Source organism: Salmo trutta, unplaced genomic scaffold (assembly GCF_901001165.1).
Source record: "Salmo trutta unplaced genomic scaffold, fSalTru1.1, whole genome shotgun sequence".
NCBI classification, from domain to species: domain Eukaryota; kingdom Metazoa; phylum Chordata; class Actinopteri; order Salmoniformes; family Salmonidae; genus Salmo; species Salmo trutta.
The window spans coordinates 16,767,175-16,781,986 of record NW_021822911.1 but is presented as its reverse complement, the minus strand read 5'-3'; the positions used below and the strand labels follow the sequence as shown (position 1 = coordinate 16,781,986).

The window sequence follows — 14,812 nt, the reverse complement described above, 5'->3', positions numbered from 1 at the left end:
AATGTGTTTCCTCTGTCTCTGAGTGTGAGGGACTCCCACAGTGACACGTTCACAGCTCAAACCATCCAGGGGAGAAAACCACCACTGAACCTGGACAGAAGAGAACTAACATATTGCTATGATATCTAGAATATTTTCCAGTAAATTAACTTGAAAGAGATAGTTCATCCAAATTACTAAACGACACATTGGTTTCCTTAACCTTTTAGTAGTCTATGGACATGGTATGTCAGCAATCCATGCTTTGGTTTAGTTTCCCCTGGTACTGTTTCCACTTGCTAATGTTTTAGCATTTGTGGCACAAATCCCATTCAAGTCATCCGACCATTATTAGCATTTTTTGCACATTTCTTTTAGTCATTTTATCATGTCCAAATCATGTCCAAATCATCCAAATGTATAAAATTCAATGTGAAGCTCAACAAAGTCACTTATAGATGATTTGAACATGATGTGCTAATGTTAATCTGACAAATCATATTATCGGTCCCATGATTTGAATGAGATTTTTGCTACAAATGCTATAATGTTATGTAAATGTAGGAGTGTTTGACATTGCAGCCGACTTTATAGACGAGTCGAGATCTACAAATGACCTTGCATGATAAATAACTACTCACTCACTCAGTCAGTCAGTCAGTCAGTCAGTCAGTCACAATTTACCCACGATGCATCACAGTTTTGATGCTCTCGAACACTGTATGTGTGACTGAGGAAGGAAGCCCTCTCTGCATCAGCTTCTTAGTTCCTGACATAGATTTGTCTAGAGGGTCCATCTATGCATATTTGTCATTATGTCGTCTGCAACAGAATGAGAAGAGCAATTGAGGACTATCTCCATTTTAAAGTAGTTAATGTCTTCTTCTTCAACTTCCATAACTTTAATGACAGTCGGTAAACCAACTGAAAGTTTGTATTCAATGGCTTTAGTTTTGAAGCAAGTGCGCCCTCTATTAAACTCTATGGACACAGACTACTTCAATGTTGGGTTAACCACAGATCTCAAACTTCACACTCAGTGTCTGTTTACTGACAGTAAGTTAACTTACAACACGTCTACCCTTCACTCTGTAAGTATGCTTGACGATATCTTAAAATATGTATATTTTATAATTTGTTTGTAACCATGAACTTCTGTATCCTGTTATGTGCATGGCGATGCTATTGGAATGTATGTTGTTTTGTTTTTCTGTTATGTACAGTATACTCTGTAGATGTATTTCTGCATATTAATCTGATACAGTATTGTACATGTGGTTTCATATATAATACTTTTTCCTGCTATTTTAAGGACTCTGACAGTAATAGATTTTTGTGGAGACGTGTTTGAAAATGGGCTAAAGTAAGAGGGGATTGGGTGTTAATACAGTATTAATATGAAACACAGTGATGGAGGGTTGTGTTTAGGAGTATTATTTACGTGAGACACAGTGACGGTGGATTGAAATGTTTACTAACGGGTCCATTTCCAACAATGCAGAGTAAAAACATTTTAAATAGTGACACAAGGAATAAATACACAGTGAATAACAAATAACAATAATGAGTAAAAAACAACATGTCTATTTACCAGTACCTAGTTGATGTGCAGGGGTATGAAATAATTGAGGTGGTTATGGGTCGGCAGGTAGCCTAGTGGTTAGAGTGTTGGACTCGTAACTGAAAGGTTGCAGATTGAATCCCTGGGCTGACAAGGTACAAATCTGTCATTCTGCCCCCTGAACAAGGCAGTTAACCCACTGTTCCCCGGTAGGCCGTCATTGAAAATAAGAAGTTGTTCTTAACTGACTTGCCTAGTTAAATAAAGGTAAAATAAAAATGTACACACATGTAAGGGAAAGAGGGATGCCCAGTCAGTTGCACAACTAAATGCATTCAACTAAAATGTGTCTTCTTTATTTTATTTATCCGTTATTTTACCAGGTAAGTTGATTGAGAACACGTTCTCATTTACAGTAACGACCTGGGGAATAGTTACAGGGGAGAGGAAGGGGATGAATGAACCAATTGTAAACTTCTTCTACAGTTAACCTAACCCCTCTGAAACAGAGCAACACTGCGGGATCTGCCTTAATCGACATCATCTGCACCAGGGATCAGTTGTTGTTGGGTGTTAACTGCCTTGCTCAAGGACAGAACTGCATATTTTGACCTGATTGCTGTTTGGCATCGTAATCGACTTCAGTGGGCAAATACTCACCTTCGATGGCCACTGGCACGCTGGAGAAGTGTGCTCTTCACGGATGAATCCCGTTTTCAACTGTACCGGGCAGATAGCAGACAGCGTGTATGGCGTAGTCTGGGCAAGCGTTTTGCTGATGCCAACGTTGTGAACAGTATACCCCATGGTGGCAGTGGGGTTATGGTATGGTTAGGCATAAGCTATGGACAACGAACACAATTGCATTTTATCGATGTCAATTTAAAAACAGAGAGATACTGTGACGAGATCCTGAGGCCCATTTTTGTGCTATTCATCCACCGCCATCACCTCATGTTTCAGCATCAAAATGCATGGCCCCATGTCGCAAGAATCATACACAATTTCTGGAAGCTGAAAATGTCCCAGTTCTTCTATGGCCTGCATACTCACCACTGTCCTATTGAGAATGCTTTGGATGCTCTGGATCGACGTGTACGACAGCATGTTCCAGTTCTTGCCAATATTCAGCAACTTCTCACAGCCATTAAAGATTAGTTGGACAACATTCGACAGGCCTGATCAACTCTATGGAAAGGAGATGTCGCGCTGCATGAGACAAAAAGTGGTCACACCAGATACTGACTCGTTTTCTGATCCATGCCCCTCCTTTTTTTAAGGTATCTGTGACCAACAGATGCATATGTGTATTCCCAGTCATATGAAATCTATTAGGTCCTAATACATTTATTTAAATTAACGGATTTCCTTATATGAACTGTAAGTCAGTAAAATCTTAAAATATTTTGCATGTTGCGTTTATATTTTTGTTCAGTGTAGATGAAAACTCTCTTGGTAAACAGTATTGTTTACGGCTTATCACAAGGTATTCTAACTCAGGCAAGCAAAAACTTGAGACTTCCTTAACAAAGAGACACACCCCTCCTCCCTTCGACTTACCAGAGTCTGCCATCCATTCTTGAAGATGCTCTTAGAGAAAAGGGTTCCAAAAGGGTTCCTCGGCTGTCCCAATAGGAGCACCCTTTTTGGTTCTAGGTAGAACCCCTTTCGTTTACATGTAGAACACTCTGTGGAAAGGGTTCTACATGGAACCCAAAAAGGTTCTACCTGTAATTCAAAAAGGTTCTTCCTGGAACCTAAAAGGATTCTTCAAAGGGTTCTCCTATGGCATCAGCCAAATAACCCTTTAAGGTTCTAGAAAGCAAAACATTTTTGTGTAGAAAAACCAGCAAGATGTATATCCAGGTCCTCATTCAGCCACAACTCAAGAAAAACGTATGATATTACAGTTTTCCAGTGATAGGATAGAACATAGCTCATCCAGTTTGTTCTCCAGTGACTGCACGTTCGCCAATATTAATTTATTAAATACATTTTGTATTTAACCTTTATTTAACTAGGCAAGTCAGTTAAGAACACAATCTTATTTACAATAGAACAGAGGGCAATGGTGGTCTATTTGATCGCCAACGTAATCTCGTCAGGATGCCTGCTCGCTTGCCTCTCTATTGCCGCCACTTCCTCTTTCGAGTCCCGGGGGATTAGGGCCTGGTCCGGAGTAAGCAGAACGTCCATAATTTGCCATCTCGTTGAGGTAGAAATGTTTGTCCATATCAAGTTAAATGATCACTGTTCTGATGTCCGGAAGCTGTTTTCGGTCAGAGTAAAGTTAAAATCAGCACAAAAAATACACAAAATAGCGGAGTAGGTCAGGAGCCCGTAAATCGGCTGCTATCCACTGCTTGCCATCTGCTGTTCACAAGGGCCAACAGTGGAACAGAATATGATAGCGGCATGTTCTACAGAACAGACATCAATTTTTATGTGCTTAAATTTTACTTTTTAACGCCAGTGTTGCGTTTCATTAGTTTGTTATGTTGTTATTAGCCCAACATTATTGAGGACATTATTATTAGGTACCAGTACTATACACGATGGCCAACAGTGGTTCTCTCCCAAATGGCACCCTGTTCCCTTAATAGTGTACTACTTTTGACATAGGGTGCCATTTGGGAAGAAGCCAGTGTAACTGAATATGATCGAGGCATTATATTACTGCCCATCGTACGAAGAGACACTACAGTAATGCTGAGATGCCAGTAGGGAGAGCTCTAGTCTAGAACACTGAAACCTTCAGTATCACTTTGATGCAGCTGATGAGGAGTGTAAATTGAATGTGTTTATAGAATAGAATGAATGACTTCATGGAACTGACCAAATGTAAATGGAACTTTGACCTGTTCCATGTAGAACTCAGAGGGACAAGGCAACACATTCTAAGATATTATAAACATTCCATAAAGAATAGTCAACATATTGTTAACATGGTTCTGTATTTAAATAAAAGTGGAAATGGGGGACATTTTGTCCATTTTAGAAATGTAGGGCCCATTCTAATACAGTAACCTCCCTTCTCTGACATGTTGTTCTCGTCGTCATGCATGTTAATGACTTAAAGAGGAAAGGACAGTTCTGCATCAGCTACTTGTGCCCTGACTACTTTAAATATGTATCAACTGGTTGACTCTCTGTACAGGACCTCTCTCCTTCACTTCACTCTATAAGTACGCGTGACAATATCTTGAAAAATAGTTTTGGGTTATTTGATTTTAGTCATTAGTCATATTCTTGAGGGGAATGTATAATTTTACTTCTTGTTATGTTTTGAGCTGTGTTTTGGATCAGAACTGTGTCAGATAAGACCCAGATGCAGACAGTTTGAATAACAGATGTTTATTAACAAAACAGGGGGCAGGCAGACGACAGGTCAAGGGCAGGCAGAGGTCAGTAATCCAGGGTAGAGTCAGTAAGGTACAGAACGGCAGGCAGGCTCAGGGTCAGGACAGGCAGAGTGGTCAAAACCGGAAAAACTAGAAAAACAGGGGCTAGGGAGAACCAGGGGCTAGGGAGAACCAGGGGCTAGAGAGAAACAGGGGCTAGGGAGAAACAGGGGCTAGGGAGAAACAGGGGCTAGGGAGAACCAGGGGCTAGGGGGAACCAGGGGCTAGGGAGAAACAGGGGCTAGGGAGAAACAGGGGCTAGGGAGAACCAGGGGCTAGGGGGAACCAGGGGCTAGGGAGAAACAGGGGCTAGGGAGAACCAGGGGCTAGGGAGAACCAGGGGCTAGGGGGAACCAGGGGCTAGGGAGAAACAGGGGCTAGGGAGAACCAGGGGCTAGGGAGAACCAGGGGCTAGGGAGAAACAGGGGCTAGGGAGAACCAGGGGCTAGGGAGAACCAGGGGCTAGGGAGAACCAGGGGCTAGGGAGAACCAGGGGCTAGAGAGAAACAGGGGCTAGGGAGAACCAGGGGCTAGGGAGAACCAGGGGCTAGGGAGAACCAGGGGCTAGAGAGAAACAGGGGCTAGGGAGAACCAGGGGCTAGGGGGAACCAGGGGCTAGGGAGAACCAGGGGCAAGGGAGAACCAGGGGCTAGGGAGAAACAGGGGCTAGAGAGAAACAGGGGCTAGGGAGAACCAGGGGCTAGGGAGAACCAGGGGCTAGGGAGAAACAGGGGCTAGGGAGAACCAGGGGCTAGGGAGAACCAGGGGCTAGAGAGAAACAGGGGCTAGGGAGAACCAGGGGCTAGAGAGAACCAGGGGCTAGGGAGAACCAGGGGCTAGGGGGAACCAGGGGCTAGGGAGAACCAGGGGCTAGGGAGAACCAGGGGCTAGAGAGAAACAGGGGCTAGGGAGAACCAGGGGCTAGGGAGAACCAGGGGCTAGAGAGAAACAGGGGCTAGGGAGAACCAGGGGCTAGGGAGAACCAGGGGCTAGGGAGAACCAGGGGCTAGGGGGAACCAGGGGCTAGGGAGAACCAGGGGCTAGGGAGAACCAGGGGCTAGGGAGAACCAGGGGCTAGAGAGAAACAGGGGCTAGGGAGAAACAGGGGCTAGGGAGAACCAGGGGCTAGAGAGAAACAGGGGCTAGGGAGAACCAGGGGCTAGGGAGAACCAGGGGCTAGAGAGAAACAGGGGCTAGGGAGAACCAGGGGCTAGGGAGAAACAGGGGCTAGGGAGAACCAGGCTGGTAGGCTTGGCGATACGAACTGGCAACAGACAAACAGAAAATACAGGTATAAAGGCAGTGGTGTAAAGTACTTGAGTAAAAATACTTTCAAGTACTCCTGAAGTAGTTGTTTTGGGGTATCTGTACTTTATTTTACTATTTTTATTTTTGACAACTTTCACTTTTACTTCACTACATTCCTAAAAGAAAATAATGTACTTATTACTCAATACATTTCCCCTGACACCCAAAAGTCCTCGTTAAATTTTGAATGCTTAGCAGGACAGAAAAGGTCCAATTCACGCACTTATCAAGAGAACATCCCTGGTCATCCCTACTGCTTCTGATGTGAAAACTCACTAAACACAAACGCTTTGTTTCTGAATGATTTCTGAGTGTTGGAGTGTGCCCCTGGCTATCTGCACATACAAACAAAACACAAACAGTTGTGCCATCTGGTTTGCTTAACAAGGAATTTGAAATGATTCATACTTTTACTTTTGATACTTAAGTACATTTTTGCAATTACATTTATTTTTGATACTTTATATCATATTATTTAAAACCAAATACTTTTAGACTTTTACTCAAGTCGTATTTTACTGGGTGACTCACTTTTACTCAAGTATGACAATTGGGTACTTTTCCACCACTGTATAAATACACAGGGGATAAGGGGGGAAACTGGCGACACCTGGAGGGCGGGTGGAGACAAGCACAAGACAGGTGAAACAGATCAGGGTGAGACAGTTTTGGTTGTTACATCAGGGCCTGTATTCATAAAGTGTCTCAGTGGAGGAGTGTTGGAATGTGTGTGAATGACACAGTGGATTTATCTGAGGGTCCTTTAGGACCAGACTGAGTAGGGTTGACATCTATACTGCGACTGATAGGGAGTAGGGTTGACATCTATACTGGGACTGATAGGGAGTAGGGTTGACATCTATAGTGGGACTGATAGGGAGTAGGGTTGACATCTATACTGGGACTGATAGGGAGTAGGGTTGACATCTATACTGGGACTGATAGGGAGTAGGGTTGACATCTATACTGGGACTGATAGGGAGTAGGTTTGACATCTATACTGGGACTGATAGGGAGTAGGGTTGACATCTATACTGGGACTGATAGGGAGTAGGGTTGACATCTATACTGGGACTGATAGGGAGTAGGGTTGACATCTATACTGCGACTGATAGGGAGTAGGGTTGACATCTATACTGGGACTGATAGGGAGTAGGGTTGACATCTATACTGTGTAGGATGTGTGTTTTAACTTTTCTACATCCATAACAACCAGCTCTCTAGACTGATACAGACTCTATGGGCCTTATGGGCCTTCACTACAGATGGTGTGTGTGTGTGTGTGTGTGTGTGTGTGTGTGTGTGTGTGTGTGTGTGTGTGTGTGTGTGTGTGTGTGTGTGTGTGTGTGTGTGTGTGAGAGAGAGAGAGTCAATTGTTGTTTAGCCTCACAGCTTGGGGATAGGAGTTATCATTGAACCTGGTGGTCAGTCTTTAGGCTGCTGTACAGCTTGACGGACCATAGAGAATTGAACATTTATCCTCCTGTATCTGGGGATCTGAGAATAAACAGCTTCACAACAATCAATGTTGAAATATGTGTTTACAGTTCTACACATCTGTTAAATAAGTGATTGTTTTTGTTGTTTGTGATGTTGATGACTTTATTGTATCCATTAGGAAATAGTTTTTGCATCAGACAGCATGTCATCTTAAATAGACAGACGAAGACAGACATGCAACACGTCACACACATTACATACATAGTGCAATAGACTTACAGAGAGACAGTATTCACACAGACAACCATATAGCACAATACAACACAACACAATATGAGCCTGGTTCATTTTCAGTAATGAGGCCCTGTACCCCATTTACAGTTTCTACTTCAATGTATCAGGTGGAGTTATTCACCTGCTGTAGAGTGAGTTGTTGTTTATGTTTCTAAGACTGCAGGGTGGGAGATGCAACAATGGCCTTGAGAACAGCAGGAAGTGTGTTGCTGGTATTTCTCTGGTCTGTGACAGGTATGGTCTCATTCTTATCTTTTAGTTGTTCTGTTTCTCTACAGACATTTCTAAAGGATATGAATCATAATGTTATTCTGGTGTTAGGCGTCTCCACTTCCCTTTAAATAGGTATCTTTCACACCTCACTGAGTGATTCTTGTCTGTGGTTTCACACTCAACTCACCAACTATGGCAACATGGTGTGGACAAACCCTACTCATTTTGAAATTGATGCATTTTTAAGGTGAAAAAAAAGCACAAGCATCCACAACGTTCAAACATCTTTCCCATAATTACAGGTATTTTATCAACCATTTGAGTTCAGCCATAATATTTGTTGTAATATTTGTTCTCCCTTTTCAGGGGGATGAAATTGTAGCCAGCTCTGCAATGCTTGTTTGAAAAAGACAGATACTTTTGAAAAAAGTATCATTTTCAATTACTCTAAAATGAGACATGGCAATCTGCACAAAGGCAAAAAGGCCATTTTTAAACAATGGATGAGCTTTTCTTAGTAATCTACTGGAGAACCATTTAGGGTTCAAGTAAAACGTTTGTATAAGTGAAGCTTTTAGAGAGAGGTTTAGTGCTTTTATATTTAATCATCTCAACCCACCCAGTTAGTAATCATTACATAGCGACTGTGTGTTTATTCATGTGAAAATTGACTTTGCCGCTTCAGCATGCTTTTGTGGCACAGTCAATGGCACACAGGGGATACAGGCCAGAAGGTTCAAGGTTCGCCGACCACCACGGATGAGCTCACTCTCCCTGCCTATTTCATTACACTACGATCAGAGCCGGCTGCAGACAGTGATCAGCCAGGGGGAAATCAGATTTTCAAAATTTTGATGCCATATTTATAATTATATAAAATATATTCACATTTTCTACCAACAGGTTTCTGTGCCAATGCACCACACAACCAATAAACAAAAGCATAACGACTTGGAGCACTTCTATAGCATGGTTTACGTTTTTAAAACCACAATCAATCTGAACAAATAGGAATACATCCCACCTTACCTTGTAGGCTTACCCAGTATCGAAGGCTTGACAATCTCTGAATGTCATTCAGCTTTCTGGTGTTTTGTAACAAATGTCTCTTTCCATTCATCAAATGGCTGCTGCACAGTTTGGATTGATTGATTTTATTGGTCAGTTAAAAAAAATACATACACACATGTACACACAGTTTATTTACAGTGACCAGGATTGTTGATTTAAAGGACAATAAAGTCTGGGACTTATTTACATTGTGGTCCCTATGTTTTACATAAACACATTTACATTGCATAGATACAGACACATTGCATAGATACAGACACATTGCATAGATACAGACACATTGCATAGATACAGACACATTGCAGATATAAACACATTACAGAGATACATTACAGAGATACAGACACATTACAGAGATACATTACAGAGATACAGACACATTACAGAGATACATTACAGAGATACAGACACATTACAGAGATACAGACACATTGTCACGGTTATCGATGGTGAAGGAGGACCAAAATCCAGCAGGACTGTGTTTGTTCATCTTGAACATTTATTAAACTCAAAATGAACACCAAAACAACAAAACAAACTCACGATCCCCGAACAGTCTTCTCAGGCTCATACACGCTAGCCAAGAAACAATCTCCCACAAAAACCTACACCAAACAATTACCCATATATAGGACTCTCAATCAGAGGCAACGAGGAAGCACCTGCCTCCAATTGAGAGTCCCAAACCCCAATCAACCTAACATAGAAATACATTAACCAGACTACACATAGAAATACATAGACCATAAACCAAAAACCCGGAAATAATAAATCAAACGCCCTTCTACCAAAACACCACCCCGAACCACATAAAACAAATACCCTCTGCCACGTCCTGACCAAACTACAATAACAATTAACCCTTATATTGGCCAGGACGTGACAGTACCCCCCCCCCCCCCCCTAAAGGTGCAGACCCCGGAAGCACCTCAAGAATAACAAAAACCCCAAACAACAAAAAATCCCTAAATCCCTAAACTAAAGGGAGGGTGGCTGCCGTCACCGACGGCACTTGTGCTACACCCCCCCTCCCCAACCCACCTATACAGGTGGTGGTTCAGGCTCCGGCCTATTGTCCTCCAGAGTGCCGACCGACCCGATCAGCCTCGGACCGTAGGCAGACTCCCCCTGCTCTGGATCATGGGCAGACCTCCTCCTCTCCACCCTGTATGCAGACTCATCAATTAAACCGTTAATTACTTTAAGTTCTGAAATGTCAGGCTTACTCAGTTCAGGGTTGCTGCTAGACTCCCTTGATTTTTGGTCATCAGCAGACTCTGGGCAGATGGGCCACTCTGGCTGATCCTGGCCGACGGGCCGCTCTGGCTGATCCTGGCCGACGGGCCGATCTGGCTGATCCTGGCCGACGGGCCGCTCTGGCTGATCCTGGCCGACGGGCCGCTCTGGCTGATCCGGGCAGTCGGGCCGCTCTGGCATCTCCGGGCAGTCGGGCCGCTCTGGCATCTCCGGGCAGTCGGGCCGTTTTGGCATCTCCGGGCAGTCGGGCCGCTCTGGCATCTCCGGGCAGTCGGGCCGCTCTGGCGGCTCCTGACTGACGGGCGGCTCTGGCGACTCCTGACTGACGGGCGGCTCTGGCGACTCCTGACTGACGGGCGGCTCTGGCGACTCCTGACTGACGGGCGGCTCTGGCGACTCTTGACTGACGGGCGGCTCTGGCGACTCCTGACTGACGGGCGGCTCTGGCGACTCCTGACTGACGGGCGGCTCTGGCGACTCCTGACTGACGGGCGGCTCTGGCGACTCCTGACTGACGGGCGGCTCTGGCGACTTCTGACTGAGCCGACGCACTGGAAGCCTGGTGCGTGGTGCTGGTACTGGGGTTATCAGCCTGGGAACACGCACTTCCAGGCTAATGCGGGGAGCGGGAACAGGACGAGTCGGACTGGGCTGACGCACTTGAAACCTGGTGCGTGGTGCTGGTACTGGACATGCCAGACTGGGAACACGCACCTCTAGGCTAGTGCGTGGAGCGGGAACAGGATATATAGGACCGTGGAGGCTTACTGGCGGTCTCGAGCTTAAACCTGGCATCGCCCTTTCTGGCTGAATGCCTACTACCCCCTGGTAAATGCGGGGTGCTGGTATAGCGTGTACTGGCCTAAAAACACTTGGCCTCGCCATAATACTCATTACCCCGAAGCACGAGACATGTCCATTAACTGGCTTCTGTGACACAGTCCGGGGATTTGGCCTGGGGCTCCAAACTTGCCCCGCCAAACTACCCATATGCCCCCCCAAAAAAAATTCTTGGGGCTGCCTCTCGGGTTTAATCGGCAGTCGTGTTCCTCGGTAGCATTCCCGGTCTTTGCTCCATTTCTTCCATGGGCCCTCTCCGGCCATAACTTGCTCCCATGTCCATTTCTCCCGTTTGTCCAATTCAAATTCCCTCTGCTCCTTCCAGTCCACCTGTTGCTCCTTCCTCTGCTGCTTGGTCCTTTTGTGGTGGGAGATTCTGTCACAGTTATCGATGGTGAAGGAGGACCAAAATCAAGCAGGACTGTGTTTGTTCATCTTGAACATTTATTAAACTCAAAATGAACACCAAAACAACAAAACAAACTCACGATCACCGAACAGTCTTCTCAGGCTCATACACGCTAGACAAGAAACAATCTCCCACAAAAACCTACACCAAACAATTACCCATATATAGGACTCTCAATCAGAGGCAACGAGGAAGCACCTGCCTCCAATTGAGAGTCCCAAACCCCAATCAACCTAACATAGAAATACATTAACCAGACTACACATAGAAATACATAGACCATAAACCAAAAACCCGGAAATAATAAATCAAACGCCCTTCTACCAAAACACCACCCCGAACCACATAAAACAAATACCCTCTGCCACGTCCTGACCAAACTACAATAACAATTAACCCTTATATTGGCCAGGACGTGACACACATTACAGAGATACAGAAACATTACAGAGATATAGAAACATTACAGAGACACAGACACACTACATAGATACAGACACATTACAGAGACACAGACACATTACAGAGATACAGACACATTACAGAGATACAGACACATTACATAGATACAGACACATTACAGAGATACAGACACATTACAGAGATACAGACACATTACAGATATAGAAACATTACAGAGACACAGACACATTACAGAGATACAGACACATTACATAGATACAGACACATTACATAGATACAGACACATTACAGAGATACAGACACATTACAGAGATACAGACACATTACAGAGATACAGACACATTACAGATATAGAAACATTACAGAGACACAGACACATTACAGAGATACAGACACATTACATAGATACAGACACATTACAGAGATACATTGGCTTAATTCTGATAGCATTGTGTTGTGTGACCTTGTTTCAGTGGTACTGGGTCAGAATGTCTGGAGTGTGACTTACACCAAGAAAAGTATCTGTGCCTTGAAGGGGTCAACAGTGGAGCTGCACTGCTCTTATACATATCCCAGTGGTACAGTCACAACAACCCTCTGGTTCACTGAATCTGGGACTGGTAAAGAACCTAAAGATCTAGGTCAGGACCCAGAGTATGCAGGTCGTCTGGAGTGTCATGGAGATCAGAAGAATTGTCACACACTGAGGATCACAGACCTGAGAGAGAGTGACTCTGCTGAGTACAAGTTCAGATTATTAACAGATCAGACCGGAGGGAAATATATTGGCAGTCCTGGAGTCACTCTGTATGTCACAGGTACAGTTACGTACATTCAATATAGTTCAACTGTTGAATTCCATTTAGTTCAAGAAAATTGTCTTGGTTTGTATTTACAGTATCTGTCACTCATCTCACATCTATCTAGATAGTTGTAATGTGAGTGTGGTTCTGTATGTATGCTAAAGCATATGATGTGTGTGCTTCAGTGTATGCTGTGATTTTAGCATGTATGCTAATGAGAATGTTGTGTTAAAATCTGTTTAAATTGACTCTATTGAACCCAATACTTCCTGGAAAACAGTGGAAAGTATTACAGAGTTGACTATCCTGGCTAAATAAATCAAATTCATTAATGAATGACTATAATTACCTTATAAAGGGCAGCTATACAGACACAAAGGAGGAGAATAATGATTTGTTTCCTCATACTCTAGATGTTGTGTTGGAGATGGATCCTACATCTGTGTCAGAGAGGGAGAATGTCACACTGATATGTAGAACCAAATGTACACTGGACCCCATCACAGCCTACAGTTGGTATAAGAATGGACAGCCTATACCAAACAGCAACACCTCCTCTCCTGTCTATAGCCTATTCTCAGTCAGCAGTGAGGATACAGGCCGATACTCCTGTGCTGTAGAAGGCCATGAGGATCTCCCCTCTGCTGAAGAGACTCTCACTGTCACATGTCAGTACATTGTGGGTTTCATTTGATATACTGATTATGTTGATTCTTGAATTGGGAATAGATTGTTTTCCATATGAATAAATATGAATAAATATTTTTGTGTGTATCATCCATTTCCTTGAATTTGTATTACCACCATATCATCATTCTTTTTAATTATTATTTTTCTGATTGTCTTTTACTCTGAATTAAATTATTTCAAACTCACCTGTAAAATGTAAACACAAATTTTGCTATAAATGAATCTGGTCTTTTACACCAGATGGCCCAAGGAACACCTCAGTGTCAGTCAGTCCCTCTGGTGAAATAATGGAGGGCAGTTCAGTGACTCTGACCTGCAGCAGTGAATCCAACCCACCTGTGGACAAATACACCTGGTACAAGAAGAACGTAACCTCACCAAAAGCATCAGGACAGAGTTACAGCATCACTAACATCATCTCTGAGGACAGAGGAGAATACTACTGTGAGGCTGAGAATACAATAGCATCTAATAACTCTACAGCTCTGATGATCATTATAGCAGGTGAAGTTACATCTTCAATACTTCAATACAAAATTATGTTCAATAAGAAATGATGTTTCAAGGTAATCTTCTTCTAGTTTGCATCATTACACTTTGGTTTAAAACTATACATAGTCTTATACATACAAGTATTGCATTAATGTCCTGTATTGCAGTATATTAATTTTCAGTTCATAATAACATGTACTCATATCATCTATATTATCTTTTAGAGAAACAAACCTCAGTTCTAACTGCTGCTGTAGGAATCATAGTGGTTGTTCTGCGTGTCATACTGGCTTCATGTCTCTCTGGCTTCATGTGGTTCAGGTGAGTGAAAATGCATATTTTAAAGATTATTTCACTTTATTATCTTCATTAATTTGTTCATTCATTCATTCATTCGTTCATTTATAAAACAGGAAGAAGGCCTCCAAATCCACCTCTCACACAAGACACACAGCAGACGACGGACAGGTGAGTCTGTTCAGACAGATGGAAGATCATTTTTGTTGCTTTGTGGGAAATTTCCACTCTTCATGCTGTCTGTCCCCAGGTCTATTTATATTGTCTGTTCTCTCTCTCCATCAGGGAGACTCTAGTGCAGTGTATGTCAACATCTCAGGCATGGCCATGACCC

At 43.4% G+C, this 14,812-nt stretch overlaps 2 protein-coding genes across 3 annotated transcripts in view; one reads left to right on the top strand and one right to left on the bottom strand.

Annotated features, from left to right (window-relative positions):
• LOC115186779 (zinc finger protein 271-like) overlaps positions 1-14,812 on the bottom strand; it is a gene marked incomplete at both ends in the record, with an annotated part of 129,441 nt that overhangs the window by 35,847 nt on the left and 78,782 nt on the right. The window lies entirely within an intron of this gene.
• LOC115186781 (sialoadhesin-like) lies at positions 658-13,967 on the top strand. 2 transcript variants are annotated; one of them, XR_003875906.1, is made up of 4 exons: positions 658-1,070; positions 8,140-8,217; positions 12,670-13,667; positions 13,930-13,967. XR_003875906.1 is itself a non-coding variant. In XM_029746281.1 (4 exons), exons 2-4 carry the CDS (start codon positions 8,163-8,165, stop codon positions 13,691-13,693), a joined length of 681 nt encoding a protein of 226 aa, XP_029602141.1. In that variant the 5' UTR covers positions 659-1,070; positions 8,140-8,162; the 3' UTR covers positions 13,694-13,778. The 2 variants fall into 2 exon arrangements, 1 of the variants encoding a protein (XP_029602141.1); XM_029746281.1 differs by lacking the exon at positions 13,930-13,967 and having other exon boundaries at positions 659-1,070; positions 12,670-13,014; positions 13,413-13,778.